The following is a 24954-nucleotide window of genomic DNA, read 5'->3' as shown; positions in this document are numbered from 1 at the left end:
GATAAAGTTTAAACTCACAACTGCATTTCATATGCATTTTCCGTACTTATACTAAGCAGGGAAGGAAGATGACACTTATTTTGATTCCAGAATATAGCTTTTTGACAAAGTCATCTTATTGATTACTTACTACAAGCAATACTTTCTTTTCAGTGAAAAAAAAGCACCTATCCAGTTAATGCTCTCTAGTTAATAATGGAAAGGAAATATTAATAATGTAAGGAAAACTAGTTACATTTGAGAATCAGTGAAGCAGTATCTCCGTTTGCCTCAAAGCCTCTCACTTGTTGCATGAATTTCCTTTCCTTTATAGCAGTTATATTTTGACATTTATTCACAACTGTGAATAAAGGCTACGGTGGCACACCAAGTTCCCCTTACTATAAATTTGTTTTTGAAGAGCAAGTATATTACATTAAATCATACCTTTGAATTCCAGCCATTATGCAGAAACCTGCCTTAACTCAATTTTGGATAGTCTTTTAGTACTATTATCAGAAACTATGTTAAGTACTTTGCATGGAGTAGCTTAATGATGCACTAAAACCTGCGAGGTCTAAGCATTTTTATTCACATTTTACAGATAAGGAAACAGATTTGGAAAGTCAGAGGTCCCACAAATAAGTAGTAGAGTTGGAGCTTCAACCTCATCTCCATTGACTTTAAGCATGTTGTACACCTTTCTTCTATATCCATATAGAGTATGTTTGAAAGAACAGCTTGTAATGGCCATGGGATGATAGGGTTCTGAGCATCTTGATTGAGAATATGGCTTGATGAGTTGACCAAACCAAGATAAGTGAATAGTAATTGAGAAAATAAGTTCCTTCAGACATGTTGTTACTCTAAAAATCTGAACTTTGCTTAAGAAAGATGGGCAAATACTGAATTGGAGGCAACATGAGTTTAGATCTCACTTGTTACTAAGCCACAGTAAAAAGTTAGTCAGCTTTTAGCTTCAGACTTTTCATTTATTAAATGGAGATGTTCTCCTTTTAGGTTGGCTTAAAGATGAGAGCTTATGTGTCTAGCAGAGTACCAGACCCATAGTGGCTGGTTGTATTGGTTATTGTTAGAATCTTCTCAATGAATGAAAACTTTTTTGGGGGCCTTGAGTTCATTCTCTAACATGACCCACTCCTGGAGCATCCATCACCAAGATTAAGTCCTGTTCTGAAAAGTATCTGTACAGCAGTGAGTTCCTTTCCTTTATAGCAGTTATATTTTGACATTGCTTAATTATGTGATTATTTGATTAATATCTGCCTCCCCACACAAGATGGTTAGCTCCATGCAGTCAGAAGCCACGTGTGATTTTGTTCACCTTTGTGTGCACAGTGCCTGCCATATAGCTCGGCTTTAGTAAATGTTAAATGAAGGAAATGATTCTTAGTAGCAATACTACTACCTTGCGATAATGATGTCTGCTTCCTTCAAAGTCATGATGCTTTTCCTTGAATTACAATACATGTCCTGTGATCAGCATAAACTCTCAGTATGTGAACTAACCAGTCTTCTGTGGCCACATCTTGACTTTATGCTGACTGAACTCCTTAGAAATAGAGCACAGTAACGTATTTCATGACAGTTAGCATTATTGTCTTTTGTCTTTAGTTTGACTAGTCATGATTGAATTACCTTCATACAGTGTGTGTGCTACTGTGCAGAATTTAATTTCAACTTCTTGTTTACTTATTTCACTTTGCGGAAAATGTAATTGTTTCATGAAACTCTTACGCCTTAAGAAGGGAAAAATACTGGGTATTTCATGTCCCATCTTCAGTCAACCATCCATCTAAATATCATTTTCATTTGGCTTCTCTTATAAGGGGGAAGATGTCAACCGGACACTAGAAGGTGGAAGGAAGCCTCTTCATTATGCAGCAGACTGTGGGCAGCTTGAAATCCTGGAATTTCTGCTGCTGAAAGGAGCAGATATTAATGTATGTAAAGAACATTCATTTTAGAAAAAAATCCTGTTGTATGCCCTGGGTAATTATTTTCTACAGACTTGTAAAATAAGAATATAGTCTGAAATTATACCAAATTTCCTGTAACTTAGAAATATATAACTGGAATTTTTTTTTTAAATAAGCAGCACAGACTTATTTTTTTTTTAAGATTTTATTTATTTTTTGACAGAGAGAGACACAGCGAGAGAGGGAGCACAAGCAGGGGGAGTGGGAGAGGGAGAGAGAGAAGCAGGCTTCCCACTGAGCAGGGAGCCCGATGCGGGGCTCCATCCCAGGACTCTGGGATCATGGCCTGAGTCGAAGGCAGACGCTTAACCACTGAGCCACCTAGGCGCCCCAACAAACAGACTTTTTAAAACCAACTATAGGTAACAAATTGTTGTCGTGCAGTGGAGGATAGGACTCTGCAGTGATAGGATAAATCCAAACTGGAGTTTTGGAGAAAGGTCAGTAGGCAGAAGGTCAGACAGGAGTAGTCATCTCTTGCCTCTTGCCTTTTATAGCTTTTCAGAGTTTTGGACAAATGTTTAAGTAATGATGATAGCAAGTGCGATCCACTTTACACATTTCAGGGGACACCATGTCAACTGGCCCCATTGTGGCAGTCTTTTCCCTCTTCAGCGGCTAATTTCTACCCACCTCTTCCCTTCCTGGACCTCACTGGCATTCCTACAATAGTGAGGAACTTGGGGCTCAAAGAGGTTAAATAGTACAGTAAGTGGCGGAGTCAAGGTCTGAGCTGAGGTCAAAGCCCTGCGCCCTCTACTTCACTGCACTGATATCCAAGGAGATACGGCTTATGGGTTTGGGTCTTGGCAGCTCTCCAAATGGCAGGAAACTTGAGTAGGGAAACATTGATAGTTCTCTAAATAAATCTAGAAAGAAGGGAGAAATGAAAAATAAAGTGGTTTTTCATCTCATTATTTCATAGGCTCCAGATAAACATCATATTACCCCTCTTCTGTCTGCTGTCTATGAAGGGCATGTTTCCTGTGTGAAATTGCTTCTGTCAAAGGTGAGGTCAACTGCTAATTGTTTTTTAAGTTTTTATTTAAAATTCCACTTAGTTGATATACAGTGTAATATTCGCTTCAAGTGTACAATATAGCAATTCAATACTTGCATACAGTACCCGGTGCTCTTTGCAACAAGTGCACTCCTTCATCACCATCACCTATTTCCCCCACGCCCCCCCACCCTCCTCCCTTCTGGTAACCCATCAGTTTGTTCTCTGTAGTTAAGAGTCTGTTTCTTGGTTTGCCTCTTTTTTTCCCCCTTTGCTCGTTTTAGTTTTGTTTCTTAAATTCCACAAATGAGTGAAATCATATGGTATTTGTCTTTCTCTGACTCATTTCAATTCTTTTTACGGCTGAGTAATATTCCAGTGTGTGTGTGTGTGTGTGTGTGTGTGTGTGTGTGTGTGTCTCTTCCTTATCCATTCTTCAGTTGATGGACACTTGGGCTGTTTCCATAATTCGGCTATTATAGATAATGCCACTGTAAACATCGGGGTGTATCACTTTGAATTATTTTTGTATTCTTTGGGCATATACCTAGTAGTGCAATTGCAGAATCATAGGGTAGTTGTATTTTTAACTTTTAAGGAACCTCCGTATGGTTTTCTAGAGTGGCTATACCAGTTTGCATTCCCACTAACTGTGCAAGCGTTCCCATTTCTCCACATCCTCGCCAACACCTGTTGTTCCTCGTGTTTTTTTTTTTTTTTTAGCCATTCTGACAGGTGTGAGGTGATATTTCATTATAATTTTGATTTGCATTTCCCTGATGAAAAGATGTTTAACATCACCCATCATGTGTCTGTTGGCCATCTGGATGTCTTCTTTGGAAAAATGTCAGCTCATGTCTTCTTCCCATTTTTAGTCAGATTATTCGTTTTGGGGGTTTTAGGTTTTATAAGTTCTTTATATATTTTGGATACTGATGCTTTATCAGTTAAGTAATTTGCAAATATCTTCTCCCATTCTGTAGGCTGTCTTTTAGTTTTGTTGATGGTTTCCTTTGCTGTGCAGAAGCTTTTTATTTTAATGTAGTCCCAATAGTTTATTTTTGCTTTTGTTTCCCTTGCGTCAGGAGACATATCTAGAAAGTTGCTATAGCCAGTGTCAAAGCAATTACTGCCTGTGTTCTCTTTTAGGATTTTTATGGTTTCAGGTCTCACATTTAGGTCTTTCATCCCTTTTGAATTGATTTTTGTGTATGGTATAATAAAGTGGTCCGGTTTCTTTTGCATGTTACTGTCCAGTTTTCCCAACACCATTTGTTGAAGACACTGTCTTTTTCCCATTGGATATTCTCTCTTGCTTTGTTGAAGATTAATTGACCATATAGTTGTGGGTTCATTTCTGGCTTTTCTGTTCTGTTCCATTGATCTGTGTGTCTATTTTTGGGCCAGTACCATACTGTTTTGGTTACTACAGCTTTGTAATATAACTTGAAGTCTGGAATTGTGGATGCCTCCGGCTTTGTTTTTCTTTTTCATTGTTTCTTTGGCTAATTGGGGTCTTTCGTGGTTCCATACAATTTTTAGGATTCTTTGTTACAGCTCTGTGAATAATACTGTTGGCACTTTGATAGGGATTGCATTGAATGGGTAGATTGCTTTGGGTAGTATAGACATTTCAACAATATTTGTCCTTCCAATCCATGAGAATGGGATGTCTTGTCATTTCTTTCATCAGTTTTATAGCTTTCAGGGTACAGGTCTTTCACCTCTTCAGTTAGATTTATTCCTAGGTGTCCTATTATTTTTGATACTCAAATTGCTAATTTTTATTGTTTTTTCCATTGTTTAAGTATTGGGTTGGTCAGTTAAATTGTGTGTGGCATCAGGGACAGAAAACTAGAGGCAATACTTAAAATTGAGGTCTAGAACAAGTGTTATTCCAAAAAGCTGGTCCACAAACTGTTACCAGTTCATGATGGGTAAGGAGCCTGGGCTAGAATCTAAATCAGTCAAGTCTCCTTCATCAAGAATATCTTGCTATGAAAAAACAAGTTAGCTGAACTAAGCATTATACTTAGTGATGTAGACAATGTCCTGGACTACTAGTGGTGCCAGGTTCACAGACCATACTTTGAGTAGCCCCAGTATGAAATGTGTAAGCTTCATTTTCTGTAGTACATACTGAGTGAGATTATTAGGGGCTGTTTGCTATAAATAAGGGCCCTCCAAGTCATATGGTGTCTTGATAATGCTTGGGGTCCTGGTAGGTTTGGAATTGTCTGGTGTGGACTCTTCGATGGAGTTCAAATTCCAGTCTCAACAAACCAGTCAGTTGGAATCATTCTAGCTGTATTAGATGGAACCTGCAAATGATGGAAGACAAGAAATCTTTATAAAACAAGGCACCAGTATTAATCCCAAGGTTATTTCATGGCATACTCTAGAAAATGCTGTTTATAGCATTTCACTTAGGATTTTAAAATAAGTCCTGCTAAAGGAAAAAAGATACAGAAATTAAATGAGTAAATGTATATAAAGCATTTTGCCACAGTACCTGACACATAAATGATGAATAAATAGTAGCTCTTATTTTAATTAAGACTGAAGAGGATTTTATGCTTCATGGATTTAGAAAAAATTAGGGAAGAAGGTTAGCATGTTTGTCTCTTAACTCTTTATTGATAATTTTTTTAATGATTGGGTTTTTTTCCCCACAGCTGCATGTTAAACACCATTACTGAATTTCTTTAAGTGTATGGTTGTCACTGGTTTGGGGTTGGGTTTTTATTTTGGGAGAGTGGGTATAAATCAGCAGTAAATTTTAGATACTATACATTATACTGATATGAATGATGTGGTTCTCCCAAAGCCAAAACAAATGAAAATACTATTCTTGGCCACTGTAGTGGGCCCAGAATCTGTGGTAGGATGTGCTCACAAAGATTTCTAGTCACTCTGTCTTACTCCTCCCCCACACCCATGAAAAGATTTTTTTTTTTAAAGCTGACAGCTTCCGGAAGCTTCCGGAAGTCTTCCTTTTATCACTGCTGTGTGTTTCCACTTGCCCCACCTGCCTTTGAGTCTGCCAAAATGCAAGGCTTGGTGGCTGACTCCCTTGCTATGGGAAGCTCAGAATAAAAAAACTTTTTCTCCTCAAAAAAAAAAAAAAAAAAAACAAAAAACCTTTGAAAACTACTGGATCATTTCATCCCTGGGAGAATATTTTTGCTTACCGTGTTCAAAACTGGTTGTCACAGGCTACAAGTATTGATTTATGTAATTCCAATATTTTATTAGTTAGAATTCTTTATATTGCATGTAACTAAACCCAGCTCAGATAGGCTTAAACAGTAAAAAGATCTTGTTGACTCACATAACTACAGTTGAGGCACACCTCCTGACCCTGTGCTTAAGCCACATTACCAGCATCTGATTTCTCTACTCAGCTCTGTTCCTCAGCATGGACTTAATTTAATTCCCCTGGCCCCAACCTGTCTGCTAAGTATATAGTAAAAGAAACAGTATTATTATATTATATTATAAATTATATATATATTATAATATAAAAAATTATATAGTAAAAGAAATGGTATTAATACTGTCTTATATATTTGAAAATTACTGAGTAAATCTTAAAAGTTCTCATCACAAGAAAAAAACTAGGTGAGGAGGCGATAGATGTTAACTAAACTTTATTGTGGTAATCATTTTGCAATATATGCATGTATCAAATCATAAACTAATACAAATGTTATATGTCAATTACAGCCCAAAATACAAATTCATAAGTCAGAATAAAAGATAAAACAAGATTTGTTCCTCCCCCTTTGTCTCTCTTTCCCTGATATTTTTCTACCCATCTGTTTTGTTCTCTGAAAATAAAAACCTCCTAATAAAAACCTAATTAAAAAAGCTAAAAAGGGATGCTTTTTAGCTTAGGCCCTGAACATTAAATGAGATGCTCCTAAGCATGCTCTTTCTTTTTAGCCATATCTTAAGGCTCTGTATTTCTTTCTGATAAGCCTCTCTTTCCTCACAGGACAAAGCAATTATTGTTATGCTAGAGAAGTCCCAAATCATCGTTGGTATTCCTTATTTCCAAAGCATGATGCTCCAGGTCATTGAGACATGACTGTAAGATTCCATTGTTAAAGAATCTTCCGCCTTGATTTGCATGTACGTTAGGCCCTAATAGATTTTCTTATACACTGTTGCTACATTATTGATTGTAAGTTGAGTTGTTTGACTTTTAACTAGCTTATTTTTTCTTTTACTTGTGACTCTAAGACTGTTCTTTTATTTGTGTCTGAGCCTTGATTTTTGAAGCCAAGCGACATTCAGAGATGGCTCTGTTAATGGCAGATCAATTGTACCCATGCAGAGCTGTTATTTTAGATGAAAGGGTTTTTTTAACCTTTATGAAAGCAGCATAGTAAAATTTAGTTCTGCTTTTTTCAAAATTACTTTGATTTTTTATTACTGCATAAGTTTCTTTAATGGATACCCTATAGTTTTGTTAGCCAAATTTTTTTTGGAAATTGTGCTCTTTCAAAAATCCTTAGTTGCTAAAATAAGGCTGTTCCAGAACACTTTTTTTTGTTACAATCAATGTATTATGAAATCTGGTTCTGCCTTTTACCAAAAGTTTGAATACTTAATGGATTATTATGAATTCATTCATTTTAAAAGTACTTAGTTTGAAAAGTTTACCAAATTGACATTTTTAATATATTATCCAGCTGGTATATCATTAGTATAGGAAAAAAAGCCAAAGTAAACGAAGTTAAAAAGAAACTAATGGGGGGTAAAAAGAAAAACCACAAAAACAAAAGAAAGAGGGTAACTAGAATATTCAGAATCAAACTATGTGATACACTAGATCACTTACTGGCCAAGTTTTTGTTTTTGTTTCTAATTTAATGCAATGGAAGATGAAGTTTATGACACAAGTGGGAATTAAAAACATTTAATTCTTGATTGTCCATATTGCAAAAAAAAGAAACTAACATCTGTGGAGAACATAATGTGTACTAAGCACTTTATATTATCTCCTTTAATTTCTATCAATCCAAATACATAGGTATAATCATCTTCATATTATGGATAAGGAAACCATTTGGCTCAGGGAGGTTAAGTATCTACCAGACGTCAAAGAAAATATAATGAAATTGAGATTTGTTCCAGAATTATGACTCATAAGTCCCTGTTCTTTCCCTAGCAGAATTATAGTCAGGGACAGTTACGAGAAACACATTTATTTCTGTAGGTAAAAGTTATTTGGCCTGATTTTTTTATTTTTGAGCTAGTAATTTTTTAAAAAAGATGAGATATGAATACATGCCATGGTATCCCCTTTCTGCCCTCCTATGACAGAAAAGTGGTTTTTAAAATGAATGAATCAATACTTGCTTTGAAACATAAGAAGGGGTTCATTAGAGAAGAAATTATAATGAATCCTTGAGACACAGAAAGCAGAGGGGATGGGGTTGAAGAAGAAAACATTCCCCGAAATGAGCAAAAGAGTTTTGTTAGAAAAGGTAGGAGCTGACCCAAGGCTGCTCCAAGCCCAGAAGTGGTCAGCACCCTGGGTAACAAACAAGTGAAGACTTGGATGCACTTCAGGAAGAAACAAATTAAACCCAAAGAGAAAAACTGAGATGCCAGAAGGATCATAACCAAGAAATGAGTATGTGAATAAATCTAAATGAATATTAAAATACAAAACACTAAAGTAAAAAATAATAAGCTACTATACAATTGTTAAATAACAACCTATAAGATGAAAAGGAGTACATGAAAAACATGTAAAACTGGGGAGAAGAGACAAGGGAAAGGACACACGTGAAACAGGTTAAAATGCGGGCTCAAGAAGCATCCTGGGAAATGTAGCAGCAGCAGAGGAGGAAGAAGCCCAAGCAAGAGTGTGAAACAGACTTCTGTGATAGAGAAGTGGCAACCAAACAGCACAGCAGTCAGTAAAATCGATGTCAGCCTGTTTTTATCAAAGCAAAACAGACCATTGAAGTATATAGCGTCTTGAATTGTAATTTTCTCAGTTGAATAAGGTTTTCTGTTTGGTTGGTTTTTTGCCCTAAAAAATCTCAACCAGGAAATTTCAGGAATAAAAGGGAAATTTAAAAGGTGATACAAAATATCCTCTAGTCCAGAGGTTGGCACACATTTTCTTACAGGGTCATGTATGACTTTCACTGGAGCTCTAACGCTGCCATGGACAAACTAGAACAGGTACTGAAATCTGTATGGAATCACAGAAAACCTGTATAGCCAAGGCAGTTTTGAGAAAGAACAGTACCGGAGGCATCACAACCCCTGATTTCAAGATATATACTAAAAAGCTATAATGAAACAGTATGTCACAGAAATACACACATTCTGTTCAATGCAACAGAATAGAGCCCAGAAACAAACCCATGCTTAATATGGTCAATAAATCAATGACCAAGGAGGCAAGAATATACAAAGAAAGTCTAATAAATGATGACAAGAAAACTGCACAATTACAAACAAAAGAGTAAAACTGGACCACTTTTACATCAAGTGCAAAAAATAAACTCAAAATGGAGTAAAGACCTGAAAGTGAGACCTAAATAAATTTCCCTAAAGACCTAAAATAAATTTCCCACAAAAAAAAACATAGTAATCTCTTTGACATTGACCTTAGCAACATTTTTCTAAGGCAAGGGAAACAAAAATAAACTGTTAGAACTACACCAAAATAAAAAGCCTTTGCACAGTGAAAGACACTAACAAAATGAAAAGGCAGCCTACCAAATGAGAGAAGATTTACAACTGATATATTCAATAAGGGGTTAATATCCAAATTATATAAACCTACAACTCAACACCAAAAACACCCAAATAATCAAACAAAGAACACATATAGATGGCCAAGAGGTACATGAAAGGATGCTCAACATCACTAATCGTTAGAGAAAGTAAGTCAAAGCCACAATGAGGTAAGAATACCTCATACCAGTCAGAATGGCTAGTATCAAAATGACAAGGAATAACAAGTGTTGTCAAGGACGTGGAAAAACAACTGTTGTGCACTGTTGGTGGGAATGTAAATTGATACAGCCATTGTAGAAAACAGTATGGGGGTTTCTTAGAAAAATTAAAAACAGAAATACCATACAATCCAATAATTCCACTACTGGGTATTTACCCAGAGAAGACTAAAACACTAATATGGAAAGGTATGTGCACTTCCATGTCTACTGCAGCATTATTTAGAATAGCCAAGATATGAAAGCAGTCTAGTATCCATAGATAGATGAAATACACACGTGCACACAGTGGAATATTACTCAGCCATAAAGAGGAAAGAAATCTTGCCATTTGCAACAACATGGACAGATCTAGAGAGTATAATGGTAAGTGAAATCAGAGAAAGACAAATACCATATGATTCCACTTAAATGTGGAATCTAAGAAGCAAAACAAAAAGCATAAACAGACCCATAATTACAGAGAACAAACTGGTGGTTGTCAGAGGGGACGGGGTAGGAGGATGGGCAAAATCGGTGAAGGGGGATCGGAGTACAGGCTTCCAGTTATGGAATGTTTACGTCATGGGGATGAAAGGTACAGCAAAGGAATATAGTCAGTGGCATTGTGATAGGGTTGTATGGTGACAGATGGTAGCTACACTTGCAGTGAGCAAACCATGACGTATAGAGTTGTCCGATAACTTGTGTCCCTGAAACTCATGTAACATTGTGTGTCAACTATAATTTTAAAAAGCTGCCATAGACGTACAGAAATGACAAGCATGGCTGCATTCCAGTAAAACTTCACTTACAAAAACAAGCATCTGGGTCATAGTTTGCAGACTCCTGTTCTAGCTCATGAATAGTTTGAAATTTGTAGCACACACCATCTTAAAACTAACCCTCAGTGGGAAAATGATCTTTCCTAAGTGATGCAAGTTGAGAATGTATCTTATCATTCTGGATGCTTTTATTCACCTGTGCTAATGCTTGCTTGTTGAAAAGTTTTATTATCAATTAATGCAGCCAAACAAGAGCTTAGAGGACAGTGATCTGGAATTTTCATTGTTTATTACTGAACTTATCTTCCTAAAATCTCATCTGCCTGAATAATAGCATTGTTTCATGAACACATTATTTAGAAGAGAGTTAATCATGAAATGATACTCTTGAATTATATTATTAGCCCGTGGACTCTCATGAGTCCAAAATTCATTTCTTTTTCACAGCTACATGTATTTTGGTATACATATAATTTGTTTTAAATCTAGTTTGTCTGTTGAAGATACAGTTCTTTGAAACTTTGCCTGTAGCATTAATACACTATCATGATAGACATTTCCTATATTGTTAGGATATGTATTATCTAACTTATATCAACATTTCTATATGAATACTAAAATTCCTTATAATTTATGTAATGCCTTATAATTTATATAATTGATAATTGGATTTTAAGAAGTATCCTTGTTTCCTAATCCTAAGAAAAGCCACTTCTAAATAAACCAGTGTGGTTTGGAAAAGGGAAATATTTAAATGTTTACTTCTACTCCTCTTTTAAAGATGTTACATTTGCTATAATTTAGAATATAGACAAGGTAAAACTGTGTCATCCGCTCTGGTGTGTGTTCATATTCTGTCCCTATATAAGTACATACTGCTATTAAAAATGACCACTCAGCTTCCTGTGAGAATGAGAATTCTTTTAAACAAATAGAAAAAGTTGGTACTCTAGCATGTGAGAATGAAAATCTTGTGAATTAAAAATTTAATCCAAGTTTTAAAACATGCTCATTACTGTTTTCCTAGATTAGCAAACCTCCAGCATACTTCAGTTGTTATTATACATGGTCATTTGTTATTAGTAGTGTTTAGCACATTAGGCTGTATCTGAGAAGAAGAAATCCAAAGAAACTTGGGGCTTTGTTTTCCATTGTTTCTCTGCTTCACTCTGTGTCAAAGAAGTTCCCTCTTTAGCAAGTCTACTATAACCGTGTGACAAATAGGTGACCGCTGATTGTGCAGCACTAACTGTAGTGACTCCTAGCTGTTTCAGACAACTCTTAAGTTGCCTGCTCCTGTTTGAGTAGGATAATTGAGTAAGATACCTTCCTTTTATAAAAAGGAAGTGAAACTATTAATGTTTTATGTACAATTGCTTTAAAGAGTAAAAAATACTAAACAGTTTAAGAAAATTTAGAAGACCATCTTATAACATTGATGTTTTTGCTAAACATATTTGTGTTATATTTAAAAAATCAAGCAGCCAGTTAATGATAAAAACCAAATACCCTTCTCAAATACCAGCATCGTCAAATTCTGAAAGTGTCTGTGGTACAGATTTTGCTGCTTGAATGGAGAATCCAATGGATAAGATCCAGAGATTGGGAAGTCACCCCTCTCAGCATAAACAAGTACATGCTTGCAGGTAGAACCATTTTTTCACTCTAATTACTCCCTGCCCCACCCCCAATAAAACCTAGACAGCTTTACATACTCTCAAGCACAGATTTTATGATTGCTCAGAACCCCAAAGTTCTGTTCCATTTAACATAGGCAAGTCTGGTTTTAAAAATGTTTTAGGACAGGTGACTCTCAAAGAACTCAGCAGTGTCTTTCTGAATTGCTTTAAGAAGGAACTGCACTGCCAGAATTAATATAGCCACAAATCTTACCACCTCAGTAATGAAGAAACCAATTGTTATACTGTTTAAATGTTTCCCAAATCTCAGACACAGATAAGCCCATTGTAAGCTCGTTGTTTTTACCCATTTAGATCTTTTAGTCTGTAGTCCTTATTAAATAGTTTTTGTCAGTGACATATACCGGGGGCTGTGGTGCCACACCAACGCCCCCCCCCCCAAGTTTAGTTCTCAGTTCTGCTTCTTAATAGCTTTGTGGTTTTGAGCAAGTTCCCTACCATGTAAGCCTAGGAAGTTTTCTCTTCTGCAGCACGGAGCCAGCACAGTAGTCCCCGCTCATCCAGAGTTGTGCATTTCACAGTGTCAGTTACCCTTGGTCAGCCACAGTCCAGATTCAGATGATCCTCCTCTTGACTGTCCTCAGAAGGACAATAGTAGCCTAATGCTATATGGCCATGCCTACATCATTCACCCCACTGCACCTCATCGTGTTGGCATTTTTATCATCTCATACCACCACATTTCAAATGAGAAACCTGCAACTCACTCTTCGTTTCCCTTGAACACTTAGAGGCCACTGTAGGGTTATTAATTGGCCCAATTTCATACTGTGTCTCAGGGAATAGGGAGGCTGGAGGAGAGGGAGAGAGGGAACTGAACAGTCAGAATACGCATGTCATGTATCGATTAAGTTCGCCATCTTATATGGGTACAGTTCATGGCGCCCCAAAACAATTACAGCGGGAACATCAGCAATCACAGATCACCAAAATGTAAAATGAAGAAAGTTTGAAATATTGCAAGAATTACCAAAATGTGACATAGACATGAAATGAGCAAATGCTATTGGAAAAATGGCACTGATAGGCTTGTTTGATCCCGGGTTCCCACAAACCTTCCATTTGTTAGAATATGTATCTGTGAAGTGCAATAAAGTCAAGCACATTAAAGGGAGGTATGCCTGTACTTACCACACTGAATTAGGTTGCATACGTGATCCTTTCCTTTGTCCGCTCTAGGTTGTGAAAATATGCAGAGAACCAGCCTCTTGTTCTCTTTAATTACCCAGAATAGGAGTTGACAACAATTTCTGTAAAGTACCAAATAATAAATATTTTAGGCCTTGCAGGTCACATGGTCTCTGTTACAACTGCTCACCTCTGCTGTTGTAGCAGAAAAGCAGCCATAAACAATGTTTAAAAAAAAAAAAAAGATGACTGTGTTCTAGTAAAACAATCAAAACTATGTCTAGCACTTAATAGAAACTTTATAAATGTTGAATAGTCTTAGGAATTGGTTATCTGTAACGTTTTTAGCTTGAAAGTGTTCAACAGATGACACATTGTATACATAATTGTACAAGGTTCTTCATTTTCCTGTAGGAGGCACAAAAATGTTGAGAATACCTAAGTTAATAAATTCTAGAATCTGAGTCTCACCCTAACGTTTTTAGGGGAAAAGCCATAGGTCGATTTTAACTCAAGACAGCATGGAACACAAGATGTAGAGTCAGAAAGCTCTAGTTTCTTTAACTTGCTGACTGACTTTGGGCAAATTTCTTAACCTCTCTGAGCTTAAGTTAAATCTATTAAAAAGAGAGAACAGGGGCACCTGGGTGGCTCAGTTGGTTGAGCGTCTGCCTTCAGCTCAGGTCATGATCCTGGGGTCCTGGGATCAAGCCCTGCATTGGGCTCCCTGCTCCATGGGGAGTCTGCTTCTCCCTCTGCCCCTGTCCCCCACTCCTGCTCTTTCTCTCTCTCTCAAAAATAAAATCTTTAAAAAAAAAAAAAAAAAAAAACAGTGCCTACTCTACAGGGCAGCTGTGAGAATAAAATGAGGTGATATGTCTATAGTATTCGGTTAAAAACTAAAAACTGCTATAAAACTTTTAAGAAACATAACATTCACTGTGTTGACTATTGCAATAGATTCTTTGGGGTACCCAGAAATATTCTTTACTCTATCTCCTGTATCAATATGTAAATTAAATGTGCTGTTAAATCCTGTACCAGTAAATAACATTACACAACATGTGTAAATGTAGGTATTTGAATAATTTTTTTAATGTTACTGTTTTTAGTAGATTCCAAAACTGAATTGTATAACTTTTATGGTAATGGTAGTATTTTAAATGTATACTCAAACAATTGAAAGTTCCCAGGTTCTGAACACTTTATCATACTACCGTGGAACTGTAAACAGATGCCCCAAATCATGAGATAATGGAGTTCTTAATGAGCATTCTCGACTGTTCTAAAATGCATAGGGATTCAAAATAAATATCTTGCAGTATTCTTTCTAACACAGTAATTTGGTATGTGTATACACAAGATGGGAGAAAAGGTAGTTTTTCCTTTTAATGTGGTGGATATGTATGATCACCACGGGTAAGATTGATGTTACTAATATTCATTTGCACTGTGACCCATGTATAAAGTTTTGTTGAGCATCTGCTGTATACCAGGTATCATCCTAGGTGTTAAAAGTACAGAGATGAATATAAGAAGACCCTTGCCCTTGTGGAGCCCAGCCTAATTTGGGGGAGACAAGTCTTTTAATGTAATTACAGACTATGGTAACTGCCTTAAGAGAAATAGAGTTCAGCTGTAACAAAAACTCCTCCTACGGTGATTTAAACAAGAAAGTGACTCAGAACAGGATGTCTGAGGTGTGCAGTCCAAGGCTGGGCAGCTGGCTGTGCTGTGTCATCAACATCCCACACTCCCTTCTCTTCCCCAGGCCTATGGTCACAAGATGACTGCCGAACCTCCCAGCATTGTGTCTGTTTTGGGTAGGAACAAAAGGAAAGAGCTAAGGACTCTGTCCTCCTGAGGCTTTACTGAAGAAGGAAAGCCCTCCGTGGGAGAGGCCAAATTTGTGTCAGATGGCCATCTGTAGCTCTACAGGAGTCTGGGGATTCAGTTTCTTTTCAACCCCTGAAGCAGAGGAAAGCAAAGTCTAGTAGAGGAGACAAATACATAAAACCAGTACATTAAAGTGTTATGATTGCTGTGGCAGGAGTTTGTATGTGCCCCAGTAGGGATTTGGAGGAAGAAGAGGTCAAGTGTGGTCCTGGAGGTCAGGGGGGTGATGTTATAAATAGGATGCCATTACAACTTCAGGCACCGCAATTCATAAAGCAGTTGTAATTCATAAAGCAATTGACACCTGAGCTGAATCTTAGAAACTTGTGTCCAGGAATCCAGTAGAGAATTGGGAGACCATTCTAAACAGAAGCAACAATGTTAGAAAAGCCACAGGGACAAAGAGAAACCATGGTGCATTAGGGTAAGATTAAAAAAAAAAAAAAAAAACTGTTCACAGCTACAGCATACACTAGAAAGGATTTAGCAAGAACTATGACTAGACAGGTAAATAGTGAGCAGATTATGCCTCGTTTGTCATACTATTTATCTTCATTCTCTTCTGTTAGGATGCCATTAAGGTTTTTTGGTAGGTGGGTAGTATGATCAGACTTGGATTTTAACAAACATCACCCAAATAGATGTATGAAATCTGAATTGAAATGGTGTAAGAAGTGAAAAAAAGGGTGCCTGGGTGGCTCAGTCAGTTAAACGTCTGCCTTTGGCTCAGGTCATGACCCCAGAATCCTGGGATCAAGCCCCACGTCGGGCTCCTCACTCAGCAGGGAGTCTCCTTCTCCCTCTGCCCCTCCCCCTGCTTGTGCTCTCTCTCTCTCTCTCTCTCTCTCTCCCCCCAATAAATAAAATCTTTTTTTAAAAAGTGAGAAAAGATAGGAAATTATTGAATTAGGATCTCTTTGTAAAAATCCTGAGCTAAGAAAGTAATGGTAGCAAGGACAGCTGAGAATTGTTAAGAATAGTCTGGTCTAAAGACTTGGTACCTGATAATGTGGGAAGTAAACAAGAAAAACTGCATGGTGTCTGCACATTTCCTGGAAGATGGTGGTGATGTTTACCATAATAGAAAATACTGAAAAATGAACAAGTCTGTAGGAAAAGATTATGGTGGAAGCAAATGTAGAAGGGAGCCAGCATGAGCCAGACGATGGGGACAATAACATGGGAAAAGGACCTAGATCCTTAAATGACCTTATAGGATAAAACCACCCTACCAACCTTAATACCCTTAGCACTAGACTGTTTGAGAGAATAATTTATATTTTTAAAATGTACATAATACCCAAAATAATAGACTAAGTCAGTGCAGTCCCTATCAGAATTCCAATGGCATTTTCACAGATACAGAAGAAACAATTCCCAGCTTTATATGTGGAACCACAGAAGATTCCAAATAGCCAAAGCAGTCTTGAGAGAGAAAAACAAAGCTGGATGCATCACACTTCATGATTTCAAAACGTATTACAAAGGTTATAGTGATTAAAACAGTAATGTATTAGCATAAAAACAGACACACACAGATGAGTGGGACAGAACAGAGCACCCAGAAATAAACCCCCATCTGTATGGTCAACTAATTTATAACACAGGAACCAAGAGTATATAGTGGGAAAATGACAGTCTCTTCAATAAATGGTGTTGGGAAAACTGGACAGCCACATGTAAAAGAATGAAACTGGACAACTATCTTACACTTTACATAAAAATCAACTAAAAATGGATTAAAGACTTGCACATAAGACCTGAAAACAGTAATATTCCTAGAAGAAAACATAGGGGTTAAGCTCCTTAACATCTGTGTTGGCAGTGTTCTTTTGGATTTGACACCAAAAGCAAAGAAAAAAAGCAAAAATAAGTAGGTGGGACTACATCAAACAAAAAGCCTCTGTACGGCAAAGGAAATTAACAAAATTAAAAGACAACCAATGGAATGAGAGATTTGCAAATCTAGTATATAAGGGGCTAATATCCAAAATATATAAAGAACTACAACTCAATAGAAGAAAAAACACAATCTGATTACTAAAATACAGGTAGAGGACCTGAACATTTTTCCAAAGACGACGTACAGATGGCCAGCTGGGTAAAGGTGCTTCCCTAATCATCAGGGAAATGCAAATCAAAACCACAATGAGATAACACCTCTCACCTGTTAGAATGGCTGTCATCAAAAAGACAAGACATAACCAGTGTTGGTGAGGATATGAAGAAAAGGGAACCCTGTTGGTGAGAATCTAAATTGGTGTAACCACCATGGAAAACAATATGGAGTTCCCTGAAAAAAATTAAAAATAGAACTTCCATACAACCCAGCAGTACCACTTCTGGGTATTTATCTGAAGGAAATGAGATCACCATCTCGAGAAGATGTCTGCAGCACCCATGTTCATCAGAGCATCATCGACAGTAGCCAAGACATGCAAACAACCTGAGTGTCCACGGACAGATGGATAAAGAAAATGTGTATAATACACATTCACGTGTGCACACACACAGGAATACTATTCAGGCATTAAAAAAAGGAAATTCTGCCATTTGCAACAACATAGATGGGTCTTCGGGGCATTATGCTAAGTGAAATAAGTCAGAGACCAACACTATATAATGTCGCTTATATGCAGAATCTTTAAATACACACACACACACACACACACACACACACTGAACTCATAGATACAGTAAACAGATTGGTGGTTGTCAGAGGTGGGGGGTGTTGGGGAATGGACAAAATGAGTGAAGGTGGTCAAAAGATACACACTTAACAGTTGAAAGATAAAAAGAGTCCTGGGGATGTAATACACACCGTGGTGACTATGAGGGATAAAAAAGAATCAAACAGAACCATTCGTACAGAACAGAATACAAAAGTTGATCTTGACAAAATAGAAAAGCTGGCAAGTTAAGTACAGGAAATGATGGAGGGTAGAGAAAGTATCTTATAAAGTAGAGGGATGAGGTACTGTCAGAACTGATGGAACAACAAATAGAGGTTTAAATAACGATCATTTAAATTTATAAAGAAACAAACTGGTATTTTAAATATAAGAAATGGGACAGTCTGGGGAAGAAGGTGGTAATGAGCTAAAGCCTCATCCATATAGCAGGAAGTAAGATAATATCTAAAGTTAATAATGCAGATAGTAACATGAGTATATTATTTAGAGCTATGAAAATAATCACTAGAATTAAAAACAAATGATTAAAAACGGTTTCCTCAAGAAAGGGGTGAAGCCAAATATACTAACTTATATAAGCTTGTTAGTAACTGCATCAGGTACTAAAAAATTATTTTAATATTCTTACCCATATTAATAAAACTGGTTCATCATTTTCAGAATTGGTTTGACTTTGTTAGATTTCTACATATTTAATTCTTTTTAATGCTGTTATAAATGGAACTGTTTCATTTTTGAAATTTGAATATTATTGAACTTTTTATCTTATTGAAATGCCCCTCTTGGTGGTAATACTGGTTTATCTTTTCTGTTGTCTGATAGTCACCTTAGTTCTCCTAGGGTTACTCATTTATTTTTTAAAAGAAATATGTATATATGCATATTTAGAACAAAAGAGTAGACAAACACTAAAATGTTAATAAAAGTATCTGACCTATAGAATTATGAGTTTTGTGGAGTTTTTGTGTATCTTGAGTTCTGTGATACATCTATTAAAATTAGCGGGGGAAAGTGACAATGTAAATCAGCTAGATTTTTGTTGTTGTTGCTACAGATGGCAGCAATTGACTCTTAACAGGTAGAAAAAGGAATTTTTCAAGATACGGGACTAGTCATAGAACCAACAGGACAGCTGGAGGACCAGGCTCAGAAGAGGGAGGAGCTCTGGCAGCCACAGGACTTGAGGTAGCAGAAACTCCTCAGCCGTCTCGTCTAGTTCATGCCACAGGAATAAATGAACTCTGACTTTTTGTTCTCTATCAAGATTCAAAATCCAGAAGTGAGAGTCCTGCCTGAGTCAAATAAATCTTTGACACTTGATGAGGAAAATACATGGCACTTTCAGTTACATAGTCCCAGGACTCCACACAGTGGGGACCAAAGAACCCCCAAAATGAAATTAGGGTGCTATTATCAGAAGAAGGGAAATGAATTCTGACAGCTAAAAAGCAAGCAATGTTCGCTAAAATATTCAACTTTTTGTTAGTACAGAATTATAGTTGATAATGCTAGTCATAAAAGCAGCGATCAAATAAGAGATGGTTTTGAATACAATGACCCCAGTTATTGTCCCACATCCCGTAGAGGACTTACCGCACTGAAGTTCTCCCTCACAGATTTCTCTCCCACTTGACTATGAGTTGCCTGTGTTCCCTGAAGCAGTTAAATTCAATTAGAAAATGAGGAAATAGAGATCTTTATAATGATACCGAAGAAGACTTTGTAATAATGTAGCACTTCCTAGGATGTTATCTTCTTGGTTTACCTAATCAACTTGTGCTTACTCCTCAAGACTCAGCTCAAGCACTGCCTCATTCAGAAGCCTCTCTCCCTTACATCCTCCTCTTGCGTCCCATTCTGGCTAACAGACCTCTCATCCATGTGCATGACACTGTTGTTCTCATCCACCTCTGTTGTATTGGATCATTTGTCTGTCTCCCACACTAGCCAGACTGGCAGACTATCTTGTTTTTCTTTGATTCTCCAGCTCATTACACAGTGTCTACACATTCACTAAACACTTGTTGAATGATTGAATGAGTCTGCCGGAGCAAAGGAGTAAGGCGTTCTGTCTAGAACCCAGCGTGTATAAAGACATGGCATATGGGATGTGAGCGTGATGAGAAGTTCCATAGGATTAGAGCAGAGAGAGGTTAATGGGAGAAGAGACTGATGAGTTTGACTAGAGTTGGTCTTTAAAGGACTATTTATATCAAGTTTAGAGAATTCTGTAGGCCTGAGAACACTGGAGATTTGGCCAGGGGAGGAGGGCGGGACACTAGAGGCTGTTTGATGGCTAAACACTGGTTGGGGCTGGAACTAGGCAAAGAGAACCCTCAGGTGGGAGCAAATGCAGCTCCCAGACGCTAGGCACTTTCTAGGGACTGGGAATGCAGTAGTAACACAGAGGAGATGTTCCCCCGGAGCCTCGTTCTAGTAAAGACAGATAAAGACAACAGATAGACACAAAGCTGTATGTACACATTCGCAAAACTGAAACGCCACATTGCAAGTAAAATCTTCCAGAATCACCCTGTCCAGGTAAAGCTTTGGAGTAGGCTGGAGAGGCTCTCCCTCGCATAGAGAAGGGGACCTCCTTTTGCAGCCCCCATGGTAAGCATTTACTGCTCAGTTTTTGTACGTAACAATGACCAGTGTTACACAGCCTTCTTTAGGAACTTGTCTCAAGTAAGCAGTTTGTAAGCTCTGAACTATAGAAATACGTTTGTAGTATTTATGCACTCTCCACAAGGTGTTGCAAAGAAATAACGGTCACAGTAATACTTTCTTCTTTAGCAAAAGTGATTTTCCCCATTTCATATTACACATAGGGATAATCTTTTCTGAAGCTTAATTGAATGCATGATAGTATAAATGCTGGCAAGTTGTGTTTGTAGCTTACAGTTTCTAGTGCCTGAAAAATAAAATGGAATTTTTACGACTTCGTCTACAACCTTGCCAGATGTTTGGGGTTTCCTTTCAGTTGAAGGGACCCCATGAGTCTTGATCCTCACCACACACATTAGCCTCTGCAGGTGATGGTGTCTCTGCGGTCACGGTGGACTCCTTCAGTATTAATGGCTATTTCCTCTCTTTTCAGGGTGCTGATAAGACCGTGAAAGGTCCAGATGGACTAACTGCCTTTGAAGCCACTGACAACCAGGCAATCAAAGCCCTTCTTCAGTGATGGACGGACGGGCTTGCCAGCTCTGGAAGAAGGGCTCTCCCGTGGCCTCACGCTGCTGCCTGTCTGTCTGTCACTCTCTAGCTGCCAGCTTCTTCAGCTAAATACTTTAACAGGGGTGAGGGGAGAGAGAAATTCATTACCAGTCAGACCACCAGAAAAAAACCATGTTTGGGAAGAGAGCAAAAAACCGTGATCAGGCTTTTACTGGGACTCCTGATCAAGTCTGCCTCTTTTCCATTTCCAACAAAATACACAGCTTATGCCCAAGGGAGAGCAAAGACAAACCGTACCAGTACCATTTGACCCTTTCAGCTCCCTAGCTAGTTTATTCATGAGATCGTGTCGAGGGCCTGATCCTACCAAGGCCGACTCTCCGAGTGTGGTAGCCGTAACTGTGAGCAGCGGCGGCTGCTGGGACCTAACTCCGGGTGCTGAGATAAGCAATCAGCTCTAGCCTTCTGCCTTAAGACGCACTCTCCTGGGGGCCTCCTGGCATAGTTAAGAGCGCTGCCCGTGGTCGGCGACCAAATCTTCCCTCAGCGACTTTCAGCTTTACGTGAGAGCTCAGTTAAGGTGAGGGGGCACACTCCTAAATTGCTGGATGACTCAACTTTGGATTTCCTCTCCCCTTTCACATGGATTTCATGTATCTTTAGATAAAACTGACTAGTTTTATTTATAAAACCTTAAATTTTGGAAGCCTACAGGAGAAAATCATTCCAGTGTGCGTATTTTTTTCTCCTCTAGATTCAGACGTTTATATAACATTGAAACACTTTCAGACTCCTGCTGGTAGTAAAAGGGGATTTAAACATATTTAATCATAGCCATAGCCTGTTAGTATCCTCTAGAGAACAGTTGTCTTAGTACCTATGGATTTTCTTCATTTGCTCTTTGAATGGATTGGCCTCGGTTATGTTTGGAGAATCAAGAAACATTCTTTGGAAATCCTCTCTCAGACCCACCTTGGATGCTGATTACTTACTGCACCAAAGCTATCACTGGGGTGAGATTTACGGTCTGGACAGATTGAGCCCTGTCCCTTCAAAAGTTTGCTCGTTACCAGGTTTCCCCAACTTGTTGATAGGCTTCTGCTGAACATATGCCAACCCATCTGCATAACCTATTTTGTCTCTTTACTAAACCATGCATCACATTAAGTGTGACCTCTTCAAAATGTATTCTGTGTTCTTAAAATACAGTGCCCTACAAGGGGTGTTCTGACCTGCAGGAAATATTTAGACACATGTTCAAATGTTTATTTCATGAGCAGTACAATGAATTAAAACATACACCCTTAAATTTGCTATCTTGCATTTAAAATATTGACTCCTTTGACTTGCCATCCATAAAAGCTTGCTAAAAATATTAGGGTTTTTCCTTAGCCAAATCATGCAATAATTGAATGTACCTCAAATTTTTAAAGGGGGGTTGGGTTAGGGGCTTGTATTCAGATTGTGGATAACAAAGAATTATGATTTTTTAAGGCAATGTAGCATTCTAAAGCAGGGTTAAACTAGTATGAAGAGTAGCCAGCTAATAACAAATCTTACTGATCGGTTTGTTATGGTGTGGGTTTATGCGTGTGTGTGTGTGTGTGTGTGTGTGTGTGTGTGCACACGCGTGTGTGTTTTTCCCCATGAATCTTTTTTTTTTTTTTAATCCTGTGGCTTTTTGCTTACAACTAGCCTAACCGTGTAATTTTCCTGCATCAAGAAAACAATCACAAACAAAATGGTGGTTTTAAATACTTTGATATATCTGGCTAATTCTGCTGTCTTAATGCAGATTAGAGTTGGAGTAGAAGTCAGTAAACAGTACTTTATTACATCACTGAATGGAAACAGAGCTATCCTCGTTGAAGACGGAGGGCACTTTATCAGTCTGTACGTTGGTAGCAACAAAGTGTTTCTATATCTTCCTTTTCACCTCTTGGCTTGGATTTTTCCCTTTCCTTTCAAACTGTTGTGTTGCAGTTGGCTGTTGCAGAGAGTGCACTGTCCTATCATTCCTAAACCTGGTCTGCTTTCCACAGTCACCTGGTGTAGAAACCACGTGATTCTTTGTACAGTTCATCCTGCTGTTCCTTGTATTGCAGTAGAGGCTACTTTGCCTTCCCTCTTTCTCAACCATTTTGTAAGCCCCAGAATTATGGGGCGATTGCTTAAGAAAATAACGTAAACATAGAATAGACTGGCCAAGGTGGTTTACAATTTCTGTTTTTTTTTTTAACTAGGTTATTTATAATGTATTTCTGAACCACTTGGCAGAGAAATTCACAACACTTAATGTTCATTTTTTGAGTAAAGGAAGCTAAAAACCTGTCTGCTTTTTGGTACTACATGCATTAGTGAAGGGTTAAGTAAGTTTTGTTCTCCACTGAATATTTAACATCTCAGAAAAAATCTTGCATGTTCTGTAGTTTTTGTATTAAGTCAGTCATTTTGTATGCACTCTATCAAGTAAAAACAGGCGGTTTACCTGTTTACATTAGTATCCTAACAAATTCCGCCCCCTTGCAGCTTCAGACTGGCATCTGTATACTTAGAGTTCAAACAGAGCACCCGAGAATACCCAAGTAGTCCTTCTAGGCATAGCTCACCTTCTGCACCCAGCGGGGCACAAAGGAGAGGTAGATGGGTACAGTGTGTGCAGGCTGCAAGTAAGGCCCTTTACTCATTGATTTCTTCCCCCCCCCCCAATAATGGATCTTAAATCTAGATGTACCGACTTTTTTTTTCCTAAAACTTCAACTGAGCTGCTCTTTACTTCCATGCAATATTGTGTACTCGATTGTGTATAGAAGAAGCTGGTGAGAGTGCCCTCCTATATAAGCAATTGCAGTGTTTTGCATGCAAAATTTTAAGAATTTAAATCATCCTGATTCTATTTTGTAAATGGAGAAACAATCATATCTTTCTAAGCAGTAATGGAGGAATACTAGTGCTTTGTGCATTTTGATATATTTGAGTTCATTTTTTCCATCCTGTAATACTTTTGACACAGTTGGGTTTCTCATATGATCCTAGTTCATGTACATCCGAATGCTAAATAATACTGTGTTTCAGTTTTGTGTTGCAAGAACAAATGGAATAAACTTGAATTGTGCTACAAGGAACGTGTTGGCAGCTTTTCCTCCCTCAGCTCCTGTGGCCTTCCTTTCCAAACCCTTTTCTCACAGCTTGACCCAGCCTCTGATGGACTCCAGCTTTGGATTCATCCAAATTTCCCTTCGTAACCCAATTCTAGGAAAAAAAAAAGTGGGAAGAAAATAAGACAGGAAAGATTTAATTGAAATATCAAACTGTACTACTCCTCATCTGGAAGTTTTGCTTTCGTATCGGTCTCCTGATACAGACTGGTTCACTTACGAATGTTTAGTAATCCTGGCTTTCTAAAAGCAAGGGCTAGCCCGCGTATCCTGGCGCATCGGGTCAGAATCATGGGCAGCCGCTCAGATCTTTCCTATGTTCACTGAGGTTGCTACACATCCAAATGTTCTGATTGAACATTAAATCACTTTGAACCTCAAAATCTGAACAAGATTATATTCAGCTTGATTCTGTTGTAATCTTGTCAACAACCTAAGACGACTGTGTATTTTTCTTTTGAAATGGCCTA

The 24954-nt window shown here is 37.9% G+C and overlaps 1 protein-coding gene and 1 long non-coding RNA gene across 3 annotated transcripts in view; one reads left to right on the top strand and one right to left on the bottom strand.

The window, feature by feature from the left end:
- The window catches only part of MTPN (myotrophin), a 56002-nt gene extending 31555 nt beyond the window's left edge, over positions 1-24447 (top strand). The window contains exons 2-4 of the mRNA XM_028106468.2: positions 1830-1943; positions 2905-2988; positions 21247-24447. Of these exons, the coding sequence (XP_027962269.1) occupies positions 1830-1943; positions 2905-2988; positions 21247-21333 (285 nt within the window). The 3' untranslated portion in view covers positions 21334-24447. The remainder of the gene's footprint in view (positions 1-1829; positions 1944-2904; positions 2989-21246) is intronic.
- The window catches only part of LOC114211792 (uncharacterized), a 75681-nt gene continuing 53907 nt past the window's right edge, over positions 3181-24954 (bottom strand). For both annotated transcript variants that reach the window (XR_003609830.2, XR_003609831.2), the window contains 2 exons: positions 13561-13679; positions 3181-5300 (listed from right to left, as the gene is read on the bottom strand). This is a non-coding gene — a long non-coding RNA (uncharacterized LOC114211792). The remainder of the gene's footprint in view (positions 5301-13560; positions 13680-24954) is intronic.

This window comes from Eumetopias jubatus, unplaced genomic scaffold (assembly GCF_037043125.1).
Source record: "Eumetopias jubatus isolate StellerSeaLion01/CBP00866 unplaced genomic scaffold, mEumJub1_p1.0 scaffold_14, whole genome shotgun sequence".
Taxonomy (NCBI): domain Eukaryota; kingdom Metazoa; phylum Chordata; class Mammalia; order Carnivora; family Otariidae; genus Eumetopias; species Eumetopias jubatus.
The sequence above is the reverse complement of the archived record's forward strand: the minus strand, read 5'-3'. Positions and strand labels throughout refer to the sequence as shown.